At 39.0% G+C, this 19,719-nt stretch overlaps 1 protein-coding gene across 1 annotated transcript in view; it reads right to left on the bottom strand.

Annotated features, from left to right (window-relative positions):
- Window positions 1-4,298: 4,298 nt before the first annotated feature.
- Window positions 4,299-19,719, bottom strand: part of CMC1 (C-X9-C motif containing 1) — a 41,971-nt gene continuing 26,550 nt past the window's right edge. The window contains exons 3-4 of the mRNA XM_059486424.1: window positions 5,791-5,881; window positions 4,299-4,558 (exon numbers count right to left, since the gene is read on the bottom strand). Of these exons, the coding sequence (XP_059342407.1) occupies window positions 4,444-4,558; window positions 5,791-5,881 (206 nt within the window). The 3' untranslated portion in view covers window positions 4,299-4,443. The remainder of the gene's footprint in view (window positions 4,559-5,790; window positions 5,882-19,719) is intronic.

The raw sequence follows: 19,719 nt of genomic DNA, 5'->3' as shown, positions 1-19,719 counted from the left end.
TGCATAAGCTATATGGTACCTAGTTCTAATGTAGTTTACTTTTGGGGTCCCCCACCTCAGTATTACAGAGGTTTTTTATTAAGGAATGTAATATTCAACAGGCATTAATATGATTTGTGCAATGAAGGAATTCTACTGTGTAAGATATTAAATAAATTTATTTTTGTTTGAAATTGGTTTCACTAACAAATCTCCTTTCCGTATTGGGCACAAATTTTTTTGCTGAAGTTTTAATTTCTTTATTGTGTATAAATGTTATTCCAAAAACAATTAGATTTGAGGTTCATTACTTTGACTCAAGGAAAAAAAGCAGCCATCTGCTGTAGCCTGCTTCAGCATCTTCTGTGAGAAGTATCCTTCTGGATGTTGAAATCTGAAGGATTTATTTACCTTTGATTACTTGTTTCAAAAGGTTCCCAGTCAGCCTGTCCTGTATGAAATTAAGACTTTCTTTGCAGAGCCTGAGAATTTCCAGGTTTTGCCTTTGACCCTTGCTTTTATATTCTGTGCTCCTTCCCAGGCAATGTTTGATGAGAGGGACTTCAGGAGTGCTGCTGCTAACTAGGGAGAAGCGGGACTGATGCCAGAGAGTTTGCTGCAGGCAGCATTTCCAATCCAATCACTCACTGCCATGTCCAGGCTGTAGCATTTGAAGAGGAAGTCCCCAGACCTGGAGTCACTTGGGAGCTCGCTGGCTTGTGAAGCATCTGTTGGGTCTGAAGCTTACAATCAAATTTTGACTGAAGATGGAAAAGTCATTTAAATCCACGCCACTAGTGGCTTACAGTGCTTTTTCCATTTTCAGAAGTGAAGTCTTTTCATCGGTGACAGCAAATTACATGGAGAAGTAGCTGTAATAACGGGATTCTGATGTTAGTGTGCCTGTGTTACATAAAACTGTAAAACTGCATATAGTAAGGACCAAAGTTCTCAAATAATTATGTTAAAAGATCTCAAGAAAATTTTAACTTGAATGCAAACTTTGAACATTTTAAAACCTCCACCAAATTGACAATTTTTAATTTAAGAAAGCACTAACTCCATTTAACAGAAATGAAAGCCAGCTTTTGGGGCAAGAGGAGGTTGTTGCTCTGCACATTTAAATGATCACATGGCAACCTGATGATTATGTATTTGGGTATTTGGTGAGTTGGATGAACCTCCTAATAACTTACATGTAAACTTGCAGTGTTTGGTTAATTTTAAGTATTTTTAAAATCTGATCATTGAAATTTCTCTGCCGTTTATTGGTGTACAGCTGATGTGAGCTATCCATATTGAAGAAAGCAAACCCCCAAATTAGCTGTGATGCATTGTCCAATTTTTACAGCTGGAAAAAGACAAGAGCAGCACAAGACATATGGTGGAGTTACAGTAAAACAATACCCATTCCAACTAATGAAACCCAGGCCCATGTAAGTATCACATGAACTATACTGGTGGGATAAAGCAGATTGAATTTTCTTCCAACACCAGCTTGCAGCAGACTTTGCCATTCCTGTGCTGAGACAACTGCAACTTTAATGATGCTGTGGGCTGGTAAAGGAAGAGTGAAGAGCTCTGGCACCTGACTGACACCTCTGTTGTTTTCTGATCTCAGACAGGCCCTGTGAAGGACAGTGGCCGCAGAGGTGTAAGGTATTTCCCTGATTCTCTGAGTGTAAAAAAGGGCAGGTAGGAGTTTGAGGTCTTTTAAATTTTTTTTTTTAGTTGGTTTTTTTTTTTTTTTTTTTTGAGGTTTTTTTTCAGGCTTTTGAGCCTTTCTTTAGGGAGAGTGGTGTTACTACTTGCAATTGTATGAACATAGAGCAGTCTATGAGAGCATTTTATTTTTTATGACCAGCAGTAAAGGTAAACACTACTTTTAACTGAGTTGCAGTTGGACCATTAAAAAACCCACCCTGTGTGGTAACTGTCCAGCAAAATTAATTTAATTGTATTTTAAGACGGAAAAGAGCAAGTCAAACATTAAGATACAGTAATCAAAGTGGTAAGATGATTATGTTTGAGTATGGCTGTTTGATCTAGGGAGAAACATGCAAGAAACACCCAGGTGCTTACTGTTATTGAACCAATTTTTAACTAGGTGGAACACTTACAGTGCAAGTGTATTTGACCATTTCTTGATCAGCAGAGTGAACAGGACAGAGGAGTTTCCTACAGGAATTACCTGAGGAGGAGTATGGCTGTGCTAAATGTGGAGCAGAATGGGTTTTCGGCTTGCACGTTAATTTCTGGGTGCTGTCTCAGACTGCAGTGGCTGTTCCACTGCTCTTTAAAAAACCTGTGCATTACAAATTGCCCCTCAGATTCCCTGTGAGTTTGGGTTTTAGTGTCTGAAGGCAAACTTCTAAATAAGTACATGACACCTTCTCCTTCTTTCCTCTCATATCTTCCATTTGTAGGGGGCTCCCCTCAAGAGTTTGAAGAGACCTTTAATACAGCCTCCAGTGAAAAATGGGGGTGTCTTGGGTGCCTGCCAAGTGCTCTGAAGAGGACAGATAGGCCCCTGTGCTGTGTTTTCTTACACTGATTAGAATCCAGGGCTGCCTCCAATTAACCTGAGTATGAAGGAGAGTTTATGGCTGAGACAAAACCAAAACCAGAAGTAATTCAGTGGTATGAGTTTGTCATGTCATGGTACTCATTCTTTCATTTAAACTTTAAATAAAAGATGTAAATGCAATTCAATTACAGGATATGCACAAGATACTAAGAAAATGAAAGGTGTGAAACCAAGAATTCAAAGCTAGGGAACATCACATGAAGTAAGGCCTGAGGTGTATTATAGAGGAAGCTGATGCATGATCCAAGGGTCAATTCCTGCTGGCTTTCCAGAGGTTGAAAATAGAGCAGATTTTCATAGTGGGACAGAAGAACAGTCACTGTCATCAAAAACACATCTATTTTAAATTTCCTCCTTTTAAAAATACATACAGCAAAACAACTTATTAGGAAAATTTTGGTTTTCCAAAACGCTTGAGATAAGAAGCTGAGAACACGTGTAGGACACTGTTCCACATAAGCTGTTTCAAGGTGGTTACTTTTAGAGCTGAGTGCCATTTAAGTTTGCCTAACAAGGCAGAATGCTGCACATCTTTTCAGTTTGTCCCTCGCAAGTCCAGTCCTGCACCCAATCTACTGCAGCAACATTATTAATGATTATTCCAGTAACAGGCACAGAATAAAGGGCAATGACTGACCTGCAGCATTAAGTCCTTCATATACATGTGTCAGAGTTGCCTCCCTGAACAGAGGAACACTGTTTGTGGTGAAGCAGTATTAAAATACACAAGTAAAATGTTGCCTCTTCTAATGGATCAGTCTCAAATCCTATTCCTTACTCAGAAAATTACTTTTTTTTCTTTAATCAGAGCATTTAAGTTACCAAGTTTAAGTGCAGCCTTTCATTGCTTTTAAACAATTTCATTTTATTTCAGAATGTTTGGATGATACTCCAAGATAGTTTCTAAAACTTTCTATTAGTATCACCAAGCGAAGCCATAAGTGACGTCATTTAAGCAATTACAATTAATTTTTTAATAATTAACTACAATTAAGCAGCTTCACGTATCAGTACACAAAAGAATGTTTGTATGCTCTTTTTAAATTAGGGACCTGCTTAGTTCCTGCAAAGTGATCTGCATCTTCTATGCCTGGTTTAGTTCTTTTCTCACCTCTGCCTGGGATAATTTTGCAAGTGTGGTCACTCACTCACTCCTGAAGCATGGCAGCTCATTCCCTGTTCTCAAGGAAGGTCTGGATGAGATTACTGTCTCCCCTAGAGCTGAAATGGTCAGTCTGGGCCACGTACAAGCACAAGGCATCCTTCCATCCCTTCTGACAGTGTAGGCTTGAAAGTGAGTCACAGTGTAGACGTAAAAATGAGTTACAGTGCAGGCACAAGTACTGCCAGGCTCTCATCTGACATCATCTTGATGAAAAGGGTAATTCACATTGAGTAGTTCTTCTGCATTTGCCACCCTTCTCTTCTAGTAAGGGCATCTCCATACAGTCAGCTTCAGGTGATGACTAACAGACCAACTTCAGTGTATACCCAATCTGTGACCAGTTAATACAACTTAAATTATTCACCCTTATGTTTTTATGGAGCCTGGCTCATGCAGCTAGATATAGGCTTTAAATTTCAAATGGACATGCTGGAATTATAAACTCCAACTTGAATACTGGTAACAAAATCTCAAGTCCAGATACAGGAACACACCTTTGCCACCTCTCTTGCAAACTGTGACAGCATGCTCTAGATCTTTAATTAGGAAAAGTTTTAAAGCTGACTCTTAATTTCAGACATTATTTTATTCTCCATTAATCTCATTTTGTGTATTTCAGTTAAACTTCACACAGAGTGGTACAGACAATTTAAGTCTGTTAAATCAAGTGAAATCTAAATTGCATGTAAAAAAAGTTCATTTTAAGTTTTAATCACACATTCTGAGTAAACTTCCGTCTTTTTTTCTTAATTCCAGTTGCTCTGTATTCTTCTCTTTGTTTCAAATATTCTGCTTTGCATTCTTCATAGAATGATGGATCAGAATAGCTACAAGACAGAAAACACACTTTGTTTTTCATCTTGGAATACTGAACAGATATTGCACGAGTACCACTCATAACTGATCTTCCTTCCACACCCAAAGAAAACTTGTCTGCCTTTAACAGTAAAATAACTCTCCTTTTCAAGCCTCTGTAGTGAAGCCATCAAGAGGAGAGAAAAAAAAAAGGGAAACACATTTGGTATTTAAGATCAGCTGAAGAATTCACTTGCAGTTCTCTTCCTCAGCACAGGAACCTGCTGGAGATGACTTTTTTTTTTAGTGCATCCAAGTAACTACTGAGAATAGGTTCAAGTGTATGTCTTTAACAGTAGATATAATGGTCCTTGATCATTATATTAAATTCCTTTCTCTCATAATTTTTTGAAGTATAACCATTCAACACTATAAACCTTTTTTTGTCAGAAGCATTTTGTTTAATTTTATTTTTTTCAAAAGGTGAAGGAACAGACAAATAAAACCAAGTAACTCCAGCAAGTTCTGGCTGTAGTTAGGCCTAAATTTTTGCCTGACTGCAGATGTTTTTTTCATCAGTTCCTAAATACTTGAGAATAACTGTCACTAGTTCAAAGGCATTTATTTTTAATGTCAATCGCTGGTTTAAGAGAGCAGGACACGGCAAAAATCAAACCAATCTCCTTTTTCCCCCAGCCAAACTAAAAAACTTCGCAGCCCTCACCCTGGGAAATTCAAGAATCTAACACTTCAGCCTAATGGCACTGGGGGTAAATTAGGACTTCCAAAAAAGATGTTTCAATCCACCATGGCATTGAGTTGACCTCTCATATATAACAATTTCCCACTGCTCCTGCAACTGCTGTTCACAACAGCAGGACACTTTCAAGACAGACTAAATCTTAAAAAACAGAAGCAAAATGAAAACCAACTTTTACTGTCTTACTAACAAAGAAGCTTCACTGTGCACCCCTATCCCCACATCTGTGATGTACCAGAGCAAATAAAGGGCTGCAGGTTCTCTGGGCTGAAATCTGTCCCCGGGTGAATCAAGAAGAGAGGCTCTGTAGCCATACATTCATATGGTAAATAAAATCTTGTCAGTTAGGGCCCTGACCAGCACGGCTTTAATAAAGCAAAGATACCATTTTGAGAAAATACATCCAAGTCCCTAAGCCTGCAGAGCCCTTTTCAGAATAGTTAACATTTCTAGATTAGTACAGGCCATGCACAAAAACCCAGCAAAAACTCAGGAGGGACTTACTAGCCAACCAGACAGTCCTTCAGTGCTGCGTTCTCCTGCCGACACTTCACCACCATCAGAACACCAGTTTCTTGACAGCATTTAGTAAATGCTGGGGAAAAAAAACCAACAAAAACCAAATTGAAGTTAGAAAAATGACAATAGGTGAAAAAACTCTATGTGTAGGAAGTAGCAGACCAGATCTGATTTATTATTAATACAACCATAGTTGGCCCAGATTCTCATACTGTTTGCAAGGTCTTTGTCACTTGTTTAGCAACAACACTTTAACTGGGATTCTCCCCTCATCATGTAGCACATTCACACACATATGGCTGTTGCTAATACCATTTCTGGAGTTATTCTTGCAGCAAATCCATGATGCTGTGCCTGCTTTTCACATGCTCTACTCAGGGCTACCACTTAGATCTCTGGCATTTAAGAACAATGAAGTTGCTCAATGAAGTGAAAGTACCTGGTCTGTTTTAAGGACCTTAAGACTTAAAAACAAGTCAGTGAGATACTAAAACAGAACAGCAAAGTCATGGGTAAGGACATGGGATTTATCTGTGAGTAACTAAAATTATGCCTCATTGTTACCAGCACTCTGTACAGATGTTTCATTGAATAATAACCCTAGATAAGAACTGGCTGTTATTTCTATCAGGAGATTTCAAGCTCAAGCTGATTACCTCAAGTTCTAAGAGGTAATCAGCTACATTTAGCAGATGGAAAAGAGAGAAAGAGAGAAAAAAAGAATGCCATGTGTCCACGATCAACAGGAGCCAGATCAAGAACAAAGTTCACCCCTACCACATCCCCTTCTGGAATTACATCCATTTCTCCTACTCTAAGGTCCTCCTGGTAGTGATTTAATATCCAGCAAATTTAGGGTATACAAAAATTATTTTCCTGCACAATTTACAGCTAATCTAGTAACATCAACATGTAATGGTACTACATCACACAACAGCTAAATCATGTTACCTATGCTCAGTGTATAGGTACATCAAGACTTAAATAAACAAGAAAGAGGAGATTTGTGTCTACAAAGGCAGCAGGCAGCACTCCTGTCCTTTGCTCATAGCAGATGCCTGCTGAAATGGGCATTAGGCAATTGTGGACCTCAGTGGAACAAAATCCACCCTTTAGGATCCTGAACACTACTGGCAAGATTTTGAGAAAGTGATCCAACAGCTGCAAGCAATTCCTAGGTGAGATTAATCTGCTTGTCCACAGCTATTATTAATTAGGCTTTCACTATAATAATTGACAAGACAAGGTAGTTTTTGCCTAAAGTGTTGATGACAGATTTCAGGGTTCTTATACTGTGAAACTTTACAAAGAACTGACTTCTTTCCTATTTCAAACATATTATTTATTGATGAACACTTAAAAACCTTCTCCAACACAGCAGCCAGCGTTACACACTGGCAACTCCACCACACCCTACATGAAAACCAGATGAAAGCGTGCAGAAAATGGGTTTAAGTTAACCAGTTATTACCAGCTGGGAAGACACTGTAGCCTATGCTCAAAGGTATTTATTAGCAACCACACCCAGTTTCTAAGATCAATGTGGTTTAGACTTACAGTCACCCAAATGCACAAGCACAGCTTTGAGGAAACACCTGGACAGCTGAAGTTTACTAAGCAGTTGAAGTTCAGAACAAGGCCAATGTTTTATTAGGTTATCAGATTATTTCTTTGGTTTTCAAGGGTGAATCTGTCATTTATTCCATTCTTTCCTGGACTATTTATATTGACTATTCCTACATCAGCATCTCAGAAAAATCATACCTATTAGTACATTTCTTTGTTTTTTTGTGGGAAAAACATCCAAAGCTTCTGAAAGCTTTTGGTCTGTCTAATTTGATTTATACTCTCTACAGGCACTTCTTTAAGTGCTGTGCTGAGGTTTTGGGTTGGGGTTTTTTTTTGTAGTAGTAATCATTTCTTCTGGAAGCTGTGAAGTAAAAAAACCACTGAAGACAACAGGAGGTCCCTCTCACTTGTTAACTCACCAGTCTTGATTGGTTAAAGGCGTGATGTCCCAGTGAACAAAAAAAGCCTGAACTGCAATTGCCAGCATTCCCTGGCTGCAGAAGGCCCTGCCTGTGGTACATGGCCAGGCACTGTTGCAAAGTGATAAAACTGCTTCCAGCTGTTCAGCTTTAACATTACTGATGCTTAACAACAGAGAGGAAGAAAGAAGGTTAAAGCATATTAGGCATCCTTATATGAGCACACAAAGCTTGATTATCCATCTCTTCTGTTTGGCAGTCATGTAAGGAATGCAAGACAGGTTTAGTTATGGACACATACCAGAAACCTTCAGGAGTCTGGAGAATTTTTATTTTTTTTTAATTGTGCTTTGTCTTGCTTACAGAGGGGCAAGTACCAATCTCTTCACTCTCCTAACCAGTGACAGGACTCAAGGAAATGGCATGAAGCTGGGTCAGGGCTAGTTTAGGTTTGCTGCCAGGAAAAGATACCCACCCTGGGCACAGGAACAGGCTCCCCAAGGAAATGGTCACAGCACCAAATGTGTCAACAATGCTCTCAGGCACATGGTGTGATAGGGGTGTTCTGCATAGGGCCAGGAGCTGGACTTGATGATCCCGACAGGTCCCTTCCAGCTCAGTTTATTCTACGATCCTGTGAGTCTTCCATGAAATGGAATGTGTCAGTGCTGAGCAGCACACACAGTGTTTGAACTACTTGTTTGGAGAATAATGTCTGAAATAGTGCTCAATAGTTGCAGGCATCTCAAACCAAGAATTTATCTCCGTGTCTGACAAGCCTTAGTCATTCCTCACTCAGGCAATATCTGCGTTGTTGACCAACCTTTAAGGATGCATAGCAAGACACCACAAAAGGAGCAGATACACAGCATCTAGTTACAAACCTATTGTAATTTAACACTTTAGCAGCTATGAAGGGTAATCAGAATACCAAAGAATCCGAACAAACCTTCTGCCTGATACACTGCACATCATAGAAAGAACAAAATTGAAAAATTGATCTTTTCATAATCTTGTGTATGGTACTATCTTTATGATTTCAGGAAAGCTTTCCATGACTTTAGAAGTTCATGGGCTGATACATTTTCTTTCTTCCTGCAAGCAGCAAGCTACCAAAACAAAACCTCAAGCAGCAGCAAAACAAGAAGTAAATTTGAGCAAGTCTGTAAATTCCTTGCAAACTGTAACACAAAGGAAAGTCATTTTTCAAACAATAAAGGTCATTCCCAATATTTCCAGATAGAAGGCAAATAAACTGAGGAAGAGAGCTCAACGCCACAGAAGTGAAAATGCCTTGTAAGAAAGGGGGAGAAGGCTTGCCCTCCATCAAATCCACCCTTTGCCAAGGCTTTTCTAGGACAACTACATATGTCCATCACTGAATGCTCTGTGCACAGGCAAGGACAGATCCACTACTGCGTCAGCAAGCTGCAGGTGCTCACCAGTTACCACGGAAACTGGCTACAGACCCCCTTTCACCTGCAGCAGTCATGGTTCATGACATCAGATCTGACATAGGTCACCCCACAGGCTCTGTCTAAGGGCATGCACACAGAGCCTCTCTTCTCGAGGCTACAGCTCAGAGAGACTTCACTGAACAGCTCAGCACTGATTTGAGGCCAGATTTCTTCTTTTTCTCTCATGAAGAAAGCTTTGCATTTCTGTTGCAAGGCAAATCCAAAATAAGTTTTGGTTGCAGTTCAGAGTCTCATTACGTTCTGGCCACTACAGCCACATAGAGAGATTTTAACTGCTAAAGCGAGCCTGCAATTTAGTACCTTTTCTAAATCAACCAAGTACATAAGGCCAAAACAGAAGTCTGCTGTCAACTGAACAAGAGCTGAACAACCATGTCTGAACACAGAGCAATTCAGTTTTGCCAGTTCTCACCTGCTCACTATGGCATGCTGGCATGTGCCAGGGATCTGCCTATGATGGAAGAGCACATTTTCAGGGAGAGACAGGAGGGCTTTTTGGCTGAGGCCAGAGATGAGTGAGTCCTTCCAAGGACTGACCCTTCAGCAGGGAGCGTCTCCAGCCCTGAGCAGCTCAGAGAAGCTGCTGAGTTTGGTCCTGTGGCACTGCCCTGGATCCAAGAGCCGGATCTCATGGGGTCTTCCTATCCCACCTTACCCACCTGAGAAAGCACGACACAAAGAACTAGGAGAAATTAGATCCTGATATATGTAAAGTCACAGAACAGCAAAAAAGTAGCTTTCTAAAGCCTTCTTAATTTATCTAAAAAGCTGGAGAGACATGCATTTTTTAAATAAAAATCCCATTCCAAGTCTTTCTGTAATTCCCTTCAGATACAGAATTATACAAATTATATTGGAGGCATGAAAAATTAGTTTTGAGTGCCTGACTTAGTATATTTGATGGTTGATTAAAAACTTTAAGTTACAGAGCACTCTTTTTATTAAGGTGTCTTTGATAATTAGCTAGGTTGGCACAGTAAAGAAAACTTTGTTTACAAAGATCTTTACAGTCCACACTAATCTGTGCTGAAAAAAACAGTATCTAAGAAGAATGTTTTCTTTAGTATTTCTAATTGCTTTTTCCCCAACTCTGTTTTATGACTTTATGACAAGATAATATGAGAAGCAGATGGAAACTGAAGTGAAGCTGGCTAACAATTCACTTATCACAGAGTAAAGACTGGACAAATTATTTCCCTTTAGTGTGTATTGCATATGCCTGACCGACTATTCAAGCAGTCAGTCAGGCATATGCAATACACACTAAAGTATTTGAAAAGATCAGATACATTAACAGAAAGCTACAACAAAGTTGGTGGGGGTCCACCAACTGATGTCCTGGGACATACAAGACCTAATTTAAAAAAAGGAGATAAAAAGCCTGGGTCCTGTCCATTTTAACTTTAGAACATATTGATAGGTTCAATAAATATTTGCTCTCTATGACAAAAATATAAAACTTGTAGGATTTTGAGTCAAAGGGACAAACCAACATCTGGCAAAAGACATAGGCACAGCTCTGCAGAATAAAGATGATGATTTTCTTCCACACCATTAAACCACACAAGGTTAAATTTAACACTGTTAATCACAGTGTCTGCAGGACTACAAACAGTGGACAAGGCCACATATTTATGATGAAAGTGATCTTTATGTACCCTACAACACCATCCCTCATCCAAACAGAATTCAGCTGGTTTCTTCACTGTGCTGCATTCAAAATGAAATGGTGGAATAGGTGTGTTGGACTGCTGAAGTTTCAGTTATGTGTACATAAAGGAAAGACTTCATAAAAAATAACCATGCTACGTCCTGCCACAAGTTTAAAAACAAACTGAAAGTTCTGGGGTTTTTTTGCAATTTAATAAAGAGGAACAACCAGCATCAGATTGTATTTGTAGCAGATTTCTAAAGGATTTTTTCTCTTTACTTAAAATATTTTAAAATATTAAGATAGTTAATTATTTCTTCCTCCAAACATCAAAGTCTTCCCATGTGCAAAGTAAGAGAAGAATAAAAAGTGGGACTTATATCCAGACAAGCAGCAGCATGGAAATCGTGTTGATATAACAGCAAGGAATCATCCTCATTATCTTCAGTGTTTGAACTGTTTGTAGCGTGAAGGCTATTTCTGAAAGTTCATTTTTTGCAGATTCAGATTATAAAAATACTTGGCACCTTCGTATTGCCCCATATTGTGAAGTGTTGTACATTTCATATCATGTTGGAAGCATAGTTTTATCAATTATAATTGTGCATCTATTTTGCAGATGTGCTTGTACACAAAATAAATGAAATATTCCCCATTATCAAGATAAAATGATCCTCTCAGGTCTGGCTCTCATTTATTTAAAGACTTTACAATTTTACTACTTAAGAGAAAGTCCTACAGAGGTGTTATCTCACCATTTATATTTTCTCAACACTTATGATACTGCTATCACACTCTTAAAATAAGAAAAAAACCAAGCCAGCTTGCATCATGATCCAGACCAGACTTATTCTGGGGTAGGTTTTTTCCCTCTACACAAAAAAAAAAAAAAAAAAAAAAAAAAGAAAAAAAAGAAAAAAAATAAAAAATTAGTTTTGTCTTTTTGTCTGGTGTTTGGGTCATTCCTTGGGTCATTCCTTTCCCCACTGAGTGGGGAAAGATGCCCAAATAATAATGGGGACTTGGGGGTGATAGTAGAAGGAGGAGGAAACAGCTCCCTTTCAAATCTAAACAAAGGCAAAATTTTAAAACCTATGTTTGCAAAATGTGTACAAAAACATTAAATGATCCAAAACATTACCAGCAACATTTTTAAGGGTAGTTATTATGCTTTTAAATTTTGTATTAAATTATGATTCATTAGCTTGTTACTCTGAAGATGACTCAGTATGCACAGAACAGATTACTGGTGCATTTAATGAGCCAGGGGAAGTAGCAGCATGAACATGGAGAGATTGTTTCACATTGTAGAGTATGAGCTATTTGGTATTTCCAACACAGTACAAAAGAAAGCTTCTCTGTAGATTGCTCATGGTTCAGTTAACATCACTGAATATCTAATACCTCCAACTCAATTAATTCTCACCTGATTAAGATCAGTCTGATATTCAAACTAAATCATCTCTCCAGTCAAGTAGAAATCAATATTTCTGATTTTACTTTTAAATTACAACAACAAATAAAATACATGCATCGTCGGTATGCTAGGAGTAGCTTTCCTATTCTAGCCTTCTATGGCATGCATAACACAGCTGATTAAAGAATTATTCTAATTTGAGCAACAACATATATAAGGCAGATTAATTTGAATAGAAGGAGATAGCATGAAATAATTAAATGCATCTTATATAGGGCAAAGAGAAAATTGACATAAAATAACCTTGATTCTTTCAAGTGAACCTCTGTTATCAGATCAAATACTTTGTCTCTGCAAATATTCATTTGCTATAACATAAAAATCATATACTTTCCATTTTCCTGCTCATCACCAGCCCGCCAAAATCTGCTCCATTTCAGCTTTTTTAGCTGCAGGCATCTATCCTAGGAGAGATGATCAATACATACTAGCACACAATACAGGACTGCGGAGCAGAGAATCCCAGGAATTCAAGAATTTTAAGGAAGGGATATTCATCTTCCTGGCCAATCTTTACCACGGCACTCTCAGCTTTATCTTAAAGTACAGAGTGCAAGCAGAGGATCCCCCAGCAGACCACAGCATCTCTGGCACTCCAGAATAAAATGCAGAAACCTCCCTTACCTCATGACTGAGGTGAACATACAGCAGGAGAGGAACATCAGGAAGGCAAACAGCATAACTGTGATCTGCAGAGGAAGAACGTTTCAAAAAAAACCCTAGAAACTGCTTGCCTAAACACAAAGCCTTGGGTTAAAGAAAGCATCTTACCAATATCCTAGAAATAAATCTGAAGACTGCTTTAGGGGACATTGAGAGATGAGAACATAACATACTGGATCAAAGGGCCTATTTGTCCTGTACACCATCTTTCTCAGAAGGCTGTAATAGCTGCTCTAAAGAAATGTGTCAGAAAGGCTACATTATGGAAAAACATCCTCTCAAGTGAAGTTTCTTCCTAATCCCTATCAACTGTAAGTTTGGCTTATATCTTGAAGCATAAAGTTCTCACATGCCCTTCAAAACCCTTAGGGTGCCTTACATGGTGAGTCTAAATGGACAAGCATCCAAACCAAGAGGATGAAAGAGGGGAAAAACCTCCTGAAACCAGAAAGGTATATACTAGCTTGGATTCCTTGAAAACGTCTCTGCCCTGGCCCACTCAAGTCCTGCTAAACTCCCAACTACTGCAATTGTAGTTATTTGTTTCATACCATGCGTGCTTTTTTCATTAGCAGGTTTTCAAAATCCTGCTGCAAAAATTAATTGGCCTCAAAGTATCTCTCAGCTGGATACAGAAACAGGCCAGAGCAGTAGGGAGCAACGGCACTGTACCCAGATCAAAAATGTTTGAGAGTTGGTTGGGGTTTTTTTCAGTAAATCCAGTTACTCGCTCTGTAAACTCCACCTACCTACTTAGGAACAAGAGTCTCCAAAGTTTTCATGTCCTACATCCATTGATATTACAAGGATCTAGGTTTGGTCAACTGCTTACAATGGGCTTTTAAAATCAATATAGGAAATCAATGGCCTATTTAAACATTCTGTTTCAAAAATTATTAAAATATATATATTGGTTGTTTTTTTTTTAAACCACAATACCACAGCAGTTCTGAAAACGGATGTAAGGCACATAGGGATCCTCCAACATCAGTTAATTCAAAACTCACTGCTTAGCTGCTGATCTTTTTCTTACAGAAATATTAGCAGGGTTTCTCTTGTTTTCAAATCCAACAACAGAATTTGTAGGGGAGAAAAAGAGGATCTTAAGAAACTACCATCAAGGAATGACAAGCACATTCATGGAAGCCATGAACCATGAAGATACAGTCCCATTCCCATGTGATGCACAGGCTTGTGCTGGGGGAGCCTCTCTCACCAGACTCACTACCTGTGTCCTGCAGTTCAACATTTGCTACCATTCAGACTGAGAATTGTGGATGTTTCCAAGAGGCATAACCAAAAACCTCAAGCAACAGCAGAGAAGCCCTTCTGTTATCCCAAATAACCCACACTTATCCACAGTGGACTGTTGTACCTTTTCTATCCAATTTTATAATAAGCACCAAGAAACAGAGAATGGAACTGAAAAGCAAAGTTTAAGAAAGAGAATAATTGTTTTGTTTAAGAAAAACACATAAAACAAGCTGAGGAACACAGCCAAACACAGCAATTCAAGCCAACCCAATCAGTTCAACTAACAAAACCCAGACAAATACTTAAAAGTATTAACAAAAACATGCCAGATTAAAGTAATTAAGCATTAAAAAAAAGTTCTGAAAATAACATACACATGCAATCTTAGGATACTTTAAGGAGCACTTAGTTCTGCCATTAGGACAAGGGCAGGTCAGCTCTGCTCATTCTATGTCCTGCATGTATGAGATCCGACCAAAATGTCTTCTTGAGGACAAGAGCTGGAAAGACTAAAGCTGGTTCTCAGTTTCATATGAATACTGAAACTTGACTAGGAAAAGTATTTTCCTAAGAGTCAGAGAGTCAGAAAAGAACATATACCTTAAAATGTCAGGCAGTGCTTTCCTGACTATTGCTAAATGATGAAATACTGTGAAAGACAGAATTCATTAGCAATATATGTTTAGTCACTAGAATTTCAACAGAACTTGGACTGTAACAGGAAAAGGAGCTTTGGCAGAGATGATAAAGAGAAATGTCTAGTTGTTAGTTTTGGTGCCATAGACCTGATCTGATCCTCCTTCCTGGATGCACAGAGTTGTCAGCATTTTCTGTATGCATGAGTATACCCACCTACCTACATATGTGTGTGCACACATTTTGCCCCAAACACACAGGAATCCAGTACACTGTCATATTTTTAAGCAAATTCCAGCAACCCAGCTCTGTAAGAGCTACAAGACAAGTCCTCCTGCTTCTGACTAAGCATGACAGGCAGAGCACAGCAGTACACAGGAGGGTTGTGTCCTCAGAAGACACAGGAGAAATAGCAAGGGCATAACTATTATGTATAAAGCTTTACAGCAAGTACTTTGTCAGTTAAGGCAGATTTAAGTGCTCAAAGGTGACAATCTGCTGGGCTGTGCAGGAAGATTTTTCCAGAGAAGCAGACCTCCTTTGCTTCCTAGTGCAATTACAAAAATTGACCCTTTTAAGCAAAGCAAGCACATTGCTGTGAAGCATTTTATTTGGGTAAATCATGATTTGTCCACTAAAGAAACCTGCTTGAGGAATGTTCCTATCAAGCACAAGCATCACCTTCTCTAAAAGGCTTCAGGTAATGCAAGCCCAGCAAGCACAGCCACCTGGTTAAACTGCACTGGTTTCAAACAACTGCCTTGATCTAATTTTCCTGCCACCCTGCAGTAAGTATCCCTGACATCAAGCGTTACCATACCAGGCGCTGGAAGAGGCAGAACTGGAACAAATGCAAGTTCCCCCATGGCTACTGTCTGTCACTGCCTGCTTTTATACAAACAAGTGCATCCAGCTTGAGCTGTGCAGAGCAGCCTCGCCTCTGCCTGTGCTCCCGCCTCCTTCGGGAGCTGCCGAGCCACTCAGGGACAGCTGAGAAGTTCGGGTAACAGAGGATTTAAAGCAACAACACCCCTCCCTCTGTCCCACAGCGACTGACTCTTCAGCTGAACTCTAAAGGCAAAATAGATCTATTTCTCAAAAACAGAGCTTCACGGAGAAGAAGTAGTAACAGTAATGGCCTTCTGCCACACGGTGGGGGTAGAGCAGGGCATTTATATCTCTCCTGAGGAGGCATTTGCCCAGCTATTCCACCATGACACCAGCTCTCAGTTACACCGTGCTGTGCCAGGGACTCTTCCTTTCCTCCTGCCCCTGTTCAGTTTCATGGACTTCCAAAACTACCTATTTAACTCAGAGCTCCAATGCTGAAGGTTGGTGGTAGCAGTAATAGTAGTTCTCACTCCCCGGAATGAATTATCTTCTAAAAAAAACCTGAAACTGGTTCCAGTATTCCAGCTGGAGGGTGAGATAGGGCACACAGAATACGGTCAAAATCTCTGGTCTTTTGAGTCTATAGAATGTGCCCAATATATGGAATATAAAATATTTATACAGTTATTAAAAGAGGAAGTTACTTTCCCTCACAGGTCACAGTTCATCCCCAACCACTGTTCCAACATCTCCAAAACAGTTATCATGTACTTACCCTACTTTCCAGTAAACGTCTTTTTTTCCCAAGTTTTTCCATTGGCTGGTGTGGAGGCAGGAATTATTCACCATGGAAGAATTCCTGCTAATTGAGGTACTACTCAATGCTAGTAAGGATGACAAAACCAAAGTGCAAATTTTCCAGGAAAAAAAAAAATCTATTGTGTCCATATTCTGAAGTGAACAGTGAAGAGTAACTCAACCCCTGCAATTATGGCCACTGTGTGATAAAGTACCTAAACTTACTTTTTCAAATTAAATTGCATCATTGACTATGGAGGCATTTAGAATTTCAGACTACCCTACTCATTTCATGATTTTGAAGAAATTACTTTAAACCACGAGGCAGGAAAGCACACTATCAAAACTCAGCAATATCTGGAAACTTGGTAGTAACTGTAAAATTTATCTTTCATCTTCCGTAAAATGTTTTAAATAAGGGACTGCAATAACCAGGTACATTTCTTCAGAAGAAAAGTTGTAATTTTGAGGAAAATAAAATAAAATAAAATAAAATAAAATAAAATAAAATAAAATAAAATAAAATAAAATAAAATAAAATAAAATAAAATAAAATAAAATAAAATACTAGTAGAGAGGGAATTTACAAACCAGTCTTTGATAAATCTACAAAGCAAAACAAAATGCACCAGAAACTAGGTATGAAAACCCCTCAAAAGAGAGAAACTGCTTTGCAGTGTAAAGCTTAATAGGCAAATGGCATAAAAATCTGTGTGAGAACATTGACTTTACTAGCACAAATCCAGGTGCAGTTTGGTACACTGAAGCCTTGGGGACACAGCTCTACCTTCTGAAAGTTGACTACACTGTGCTCCTCAAGCTGTATGCAGAGGGATTCAAGTTTGGCAGGAGGGAGTTAAGTGCATCTATTCTGCCTGCTCCACTTATCTTGTTTCTGATGCAAAAACATCTTAGAGCATCAACATACAAATACAGCATAACATACAGTGTTATGAAAGAAACAATCACATAGATGCAGTTTCCATTTTTAGAAAAACAACCAAACTTATGAATTTATTTAGCAATTAAGTATGTTAGTGCATCTGCTACAAAATCATGGGCAAAGGAGATACTGAAAGTTAAGACAATGGGATACATATATGTAGCTCTAGTTTAGAAGCCATTTGTCACTTCTTCCTATGGCATGAGGATACTTCCAATGAAATAGCACACGCCTATCCAAGCAAAACTACTGGTTTTGTCAATTGCTTTCTAAAGGAGGAGACTAAGATTATTCCTAACACATTCAATCACAGACCAATAACCAGGGCTCAACCTGCTGTAAGACCAGAAGTGACAGAAGACCCCTGTGCATCACTCAGTGGCAGCTGAGGACACAAGAATCTGAAGCAGCATTCAGCAGCTGGGACATGAGCAGAAACTGACTGAGGGTCCTGGTTCTGTCACTACAACCTCCTGTGACTTTTTGTCTTCTGTTTATTTAGGACTGAAAGAAAGGACCTTTCCTGGTTGAGACTTCAGTGCTATGACTGGTTGACTGTGAGTACATTCTCCACTGGTACAACGAGATTAAAAAGAACCTAATGTGCCTAAGAATCTTTCCTCCATTTTCTCGGTTTTGAACTAAATGAGTTTTACTCACTGAATGCAGATGTACACATGCCTCTATCACCACAGATTTGTCAGCATGTAAGTTTTTTCCAAAGACCTGTCTCACCTTTATTCTGAAAGAAGAAAAAAACACCCAAAACCTAGCATATGCTGTATTAATGTAAAACCCCTAGAGGGCAACTAAGCTTCAATTTCAACCTGCATAAATATTCAGGTCCTTAACTAGTTTACAGATTATGTAAACTATTTCCTTCAACCTTGTTTTTTTTCCCCTCGTTTAAAAGAAATGAATCCTTTTCATTCTCAAATCACATTATTGCTGCCTATTTAGTGTAAGTTAATCACCACTGCCCAACCAGAGACCGAGTCCTCAACCCAACAAAGCTCAAATGTGTGCAAAAGAGAACAATAAAGAAAACACATGCAAAGGCTCCATTTAAACAAAGACAGAAAACAAGCATATGAAAGTCTGAAATCACTCTCTTTGCATTAAAGACCTTTAACAATAAGTCTTGTTTATTATTCAGCTTAGTATTAATTTATTGCATGGCATCTGTTTTCTTGTACAGCAGTCTGCTTGCAAGTCTCAAATTTATAAATCGAAGTTTACACTGTTAAGATTATTTGCCTGTTTTCCCCTACATACTAAGATTTCAGCCTTATATATTTGATTTAATTTAGATTTTGGTCTTTAACTAAAGTCCAGGACTTTAGCTGGACTAAAGTGAAAGAAAAAAAAAAAAAAGGAAAGTGATTGAAGCCTCATGAAGCAGCAGCCAGCAACTGCCTTTCCCCTACTCTGATCAGATCTTATTGGGAGCTGAAAGACACTATCCTGCCAGTCCACACCTGCACAGAACCTGCAGACACATTGATGTTTATTGTCAGAGAAGCCACTAACAAACAAATGGGATTCCCAAGATATGGAAGCAACCAGACAGGGAAAAAAACAGCTCAAAGAAATCCTTAGGAAATGCTTGCAAAGTCCAAGAGTTTCTACAAGGCTTTTGCAGAAGATCAAATACCCAAACAAAAATTGATAGCACTGCCATCCTTGCTTTATGCATACCAATGCAGTGTCCCACATGCTGAACAGAGACTAAGAATGACTACCAGCAGAATACACTTTACCTCTTTTTAGCCACCCAAAATTTCCATGTCCCACCCAAAGCTGATTCTGAAAGTACCCTCCTCTCCTTGTTGCCTTGAGCCTTGACAAGGCAGGGGTAAGGGGATGGGGAAGAGGTAGAGAGGACTACAATTGGGATGAGATGTCTCCCATCCTACATGACTTAACCAAGAATCAAAGGAGGAGTTTGAGGAGCTGACATAAGTCTCCAAGGGTATTCCACTTATAAGGGTCTGAACACTGCAGAACAGAGTGAAGTAAATTCTATCCCCCTTGAGCTTTGAAAGACTGCAGAAGGGAGAAGAGGAAGGCTAGACTCTGTTTCTTACTCAGATTCATCCCCTCTGATTGCCTGAAATGCAACAAGCTTTAGGTATTCATTCTGACTTTTTTGTCACAAGTTCAGCTTAGAGACCTGAGGACTTGACAACTATTAG

This window comes from Ammospiza nelsoni, chromosome 1, assembly GCF_027579445.1.
Source record: "Ammospiza nelsoni isolate bAmmNel1 chromosome 1, bAmmNel1.pri, whole genome shotgun sequence".
Taxonomy (NCBI): domain Eukaryota; kingdom Metazoa; phylum Chordata; class Aves; order Passeriformes; family Passerellidae; genus Ammospiza; species Ammospiza nelsoni.
This window is presented reverse-complemented; position numbering and strand designations above follow the sequence as displayed.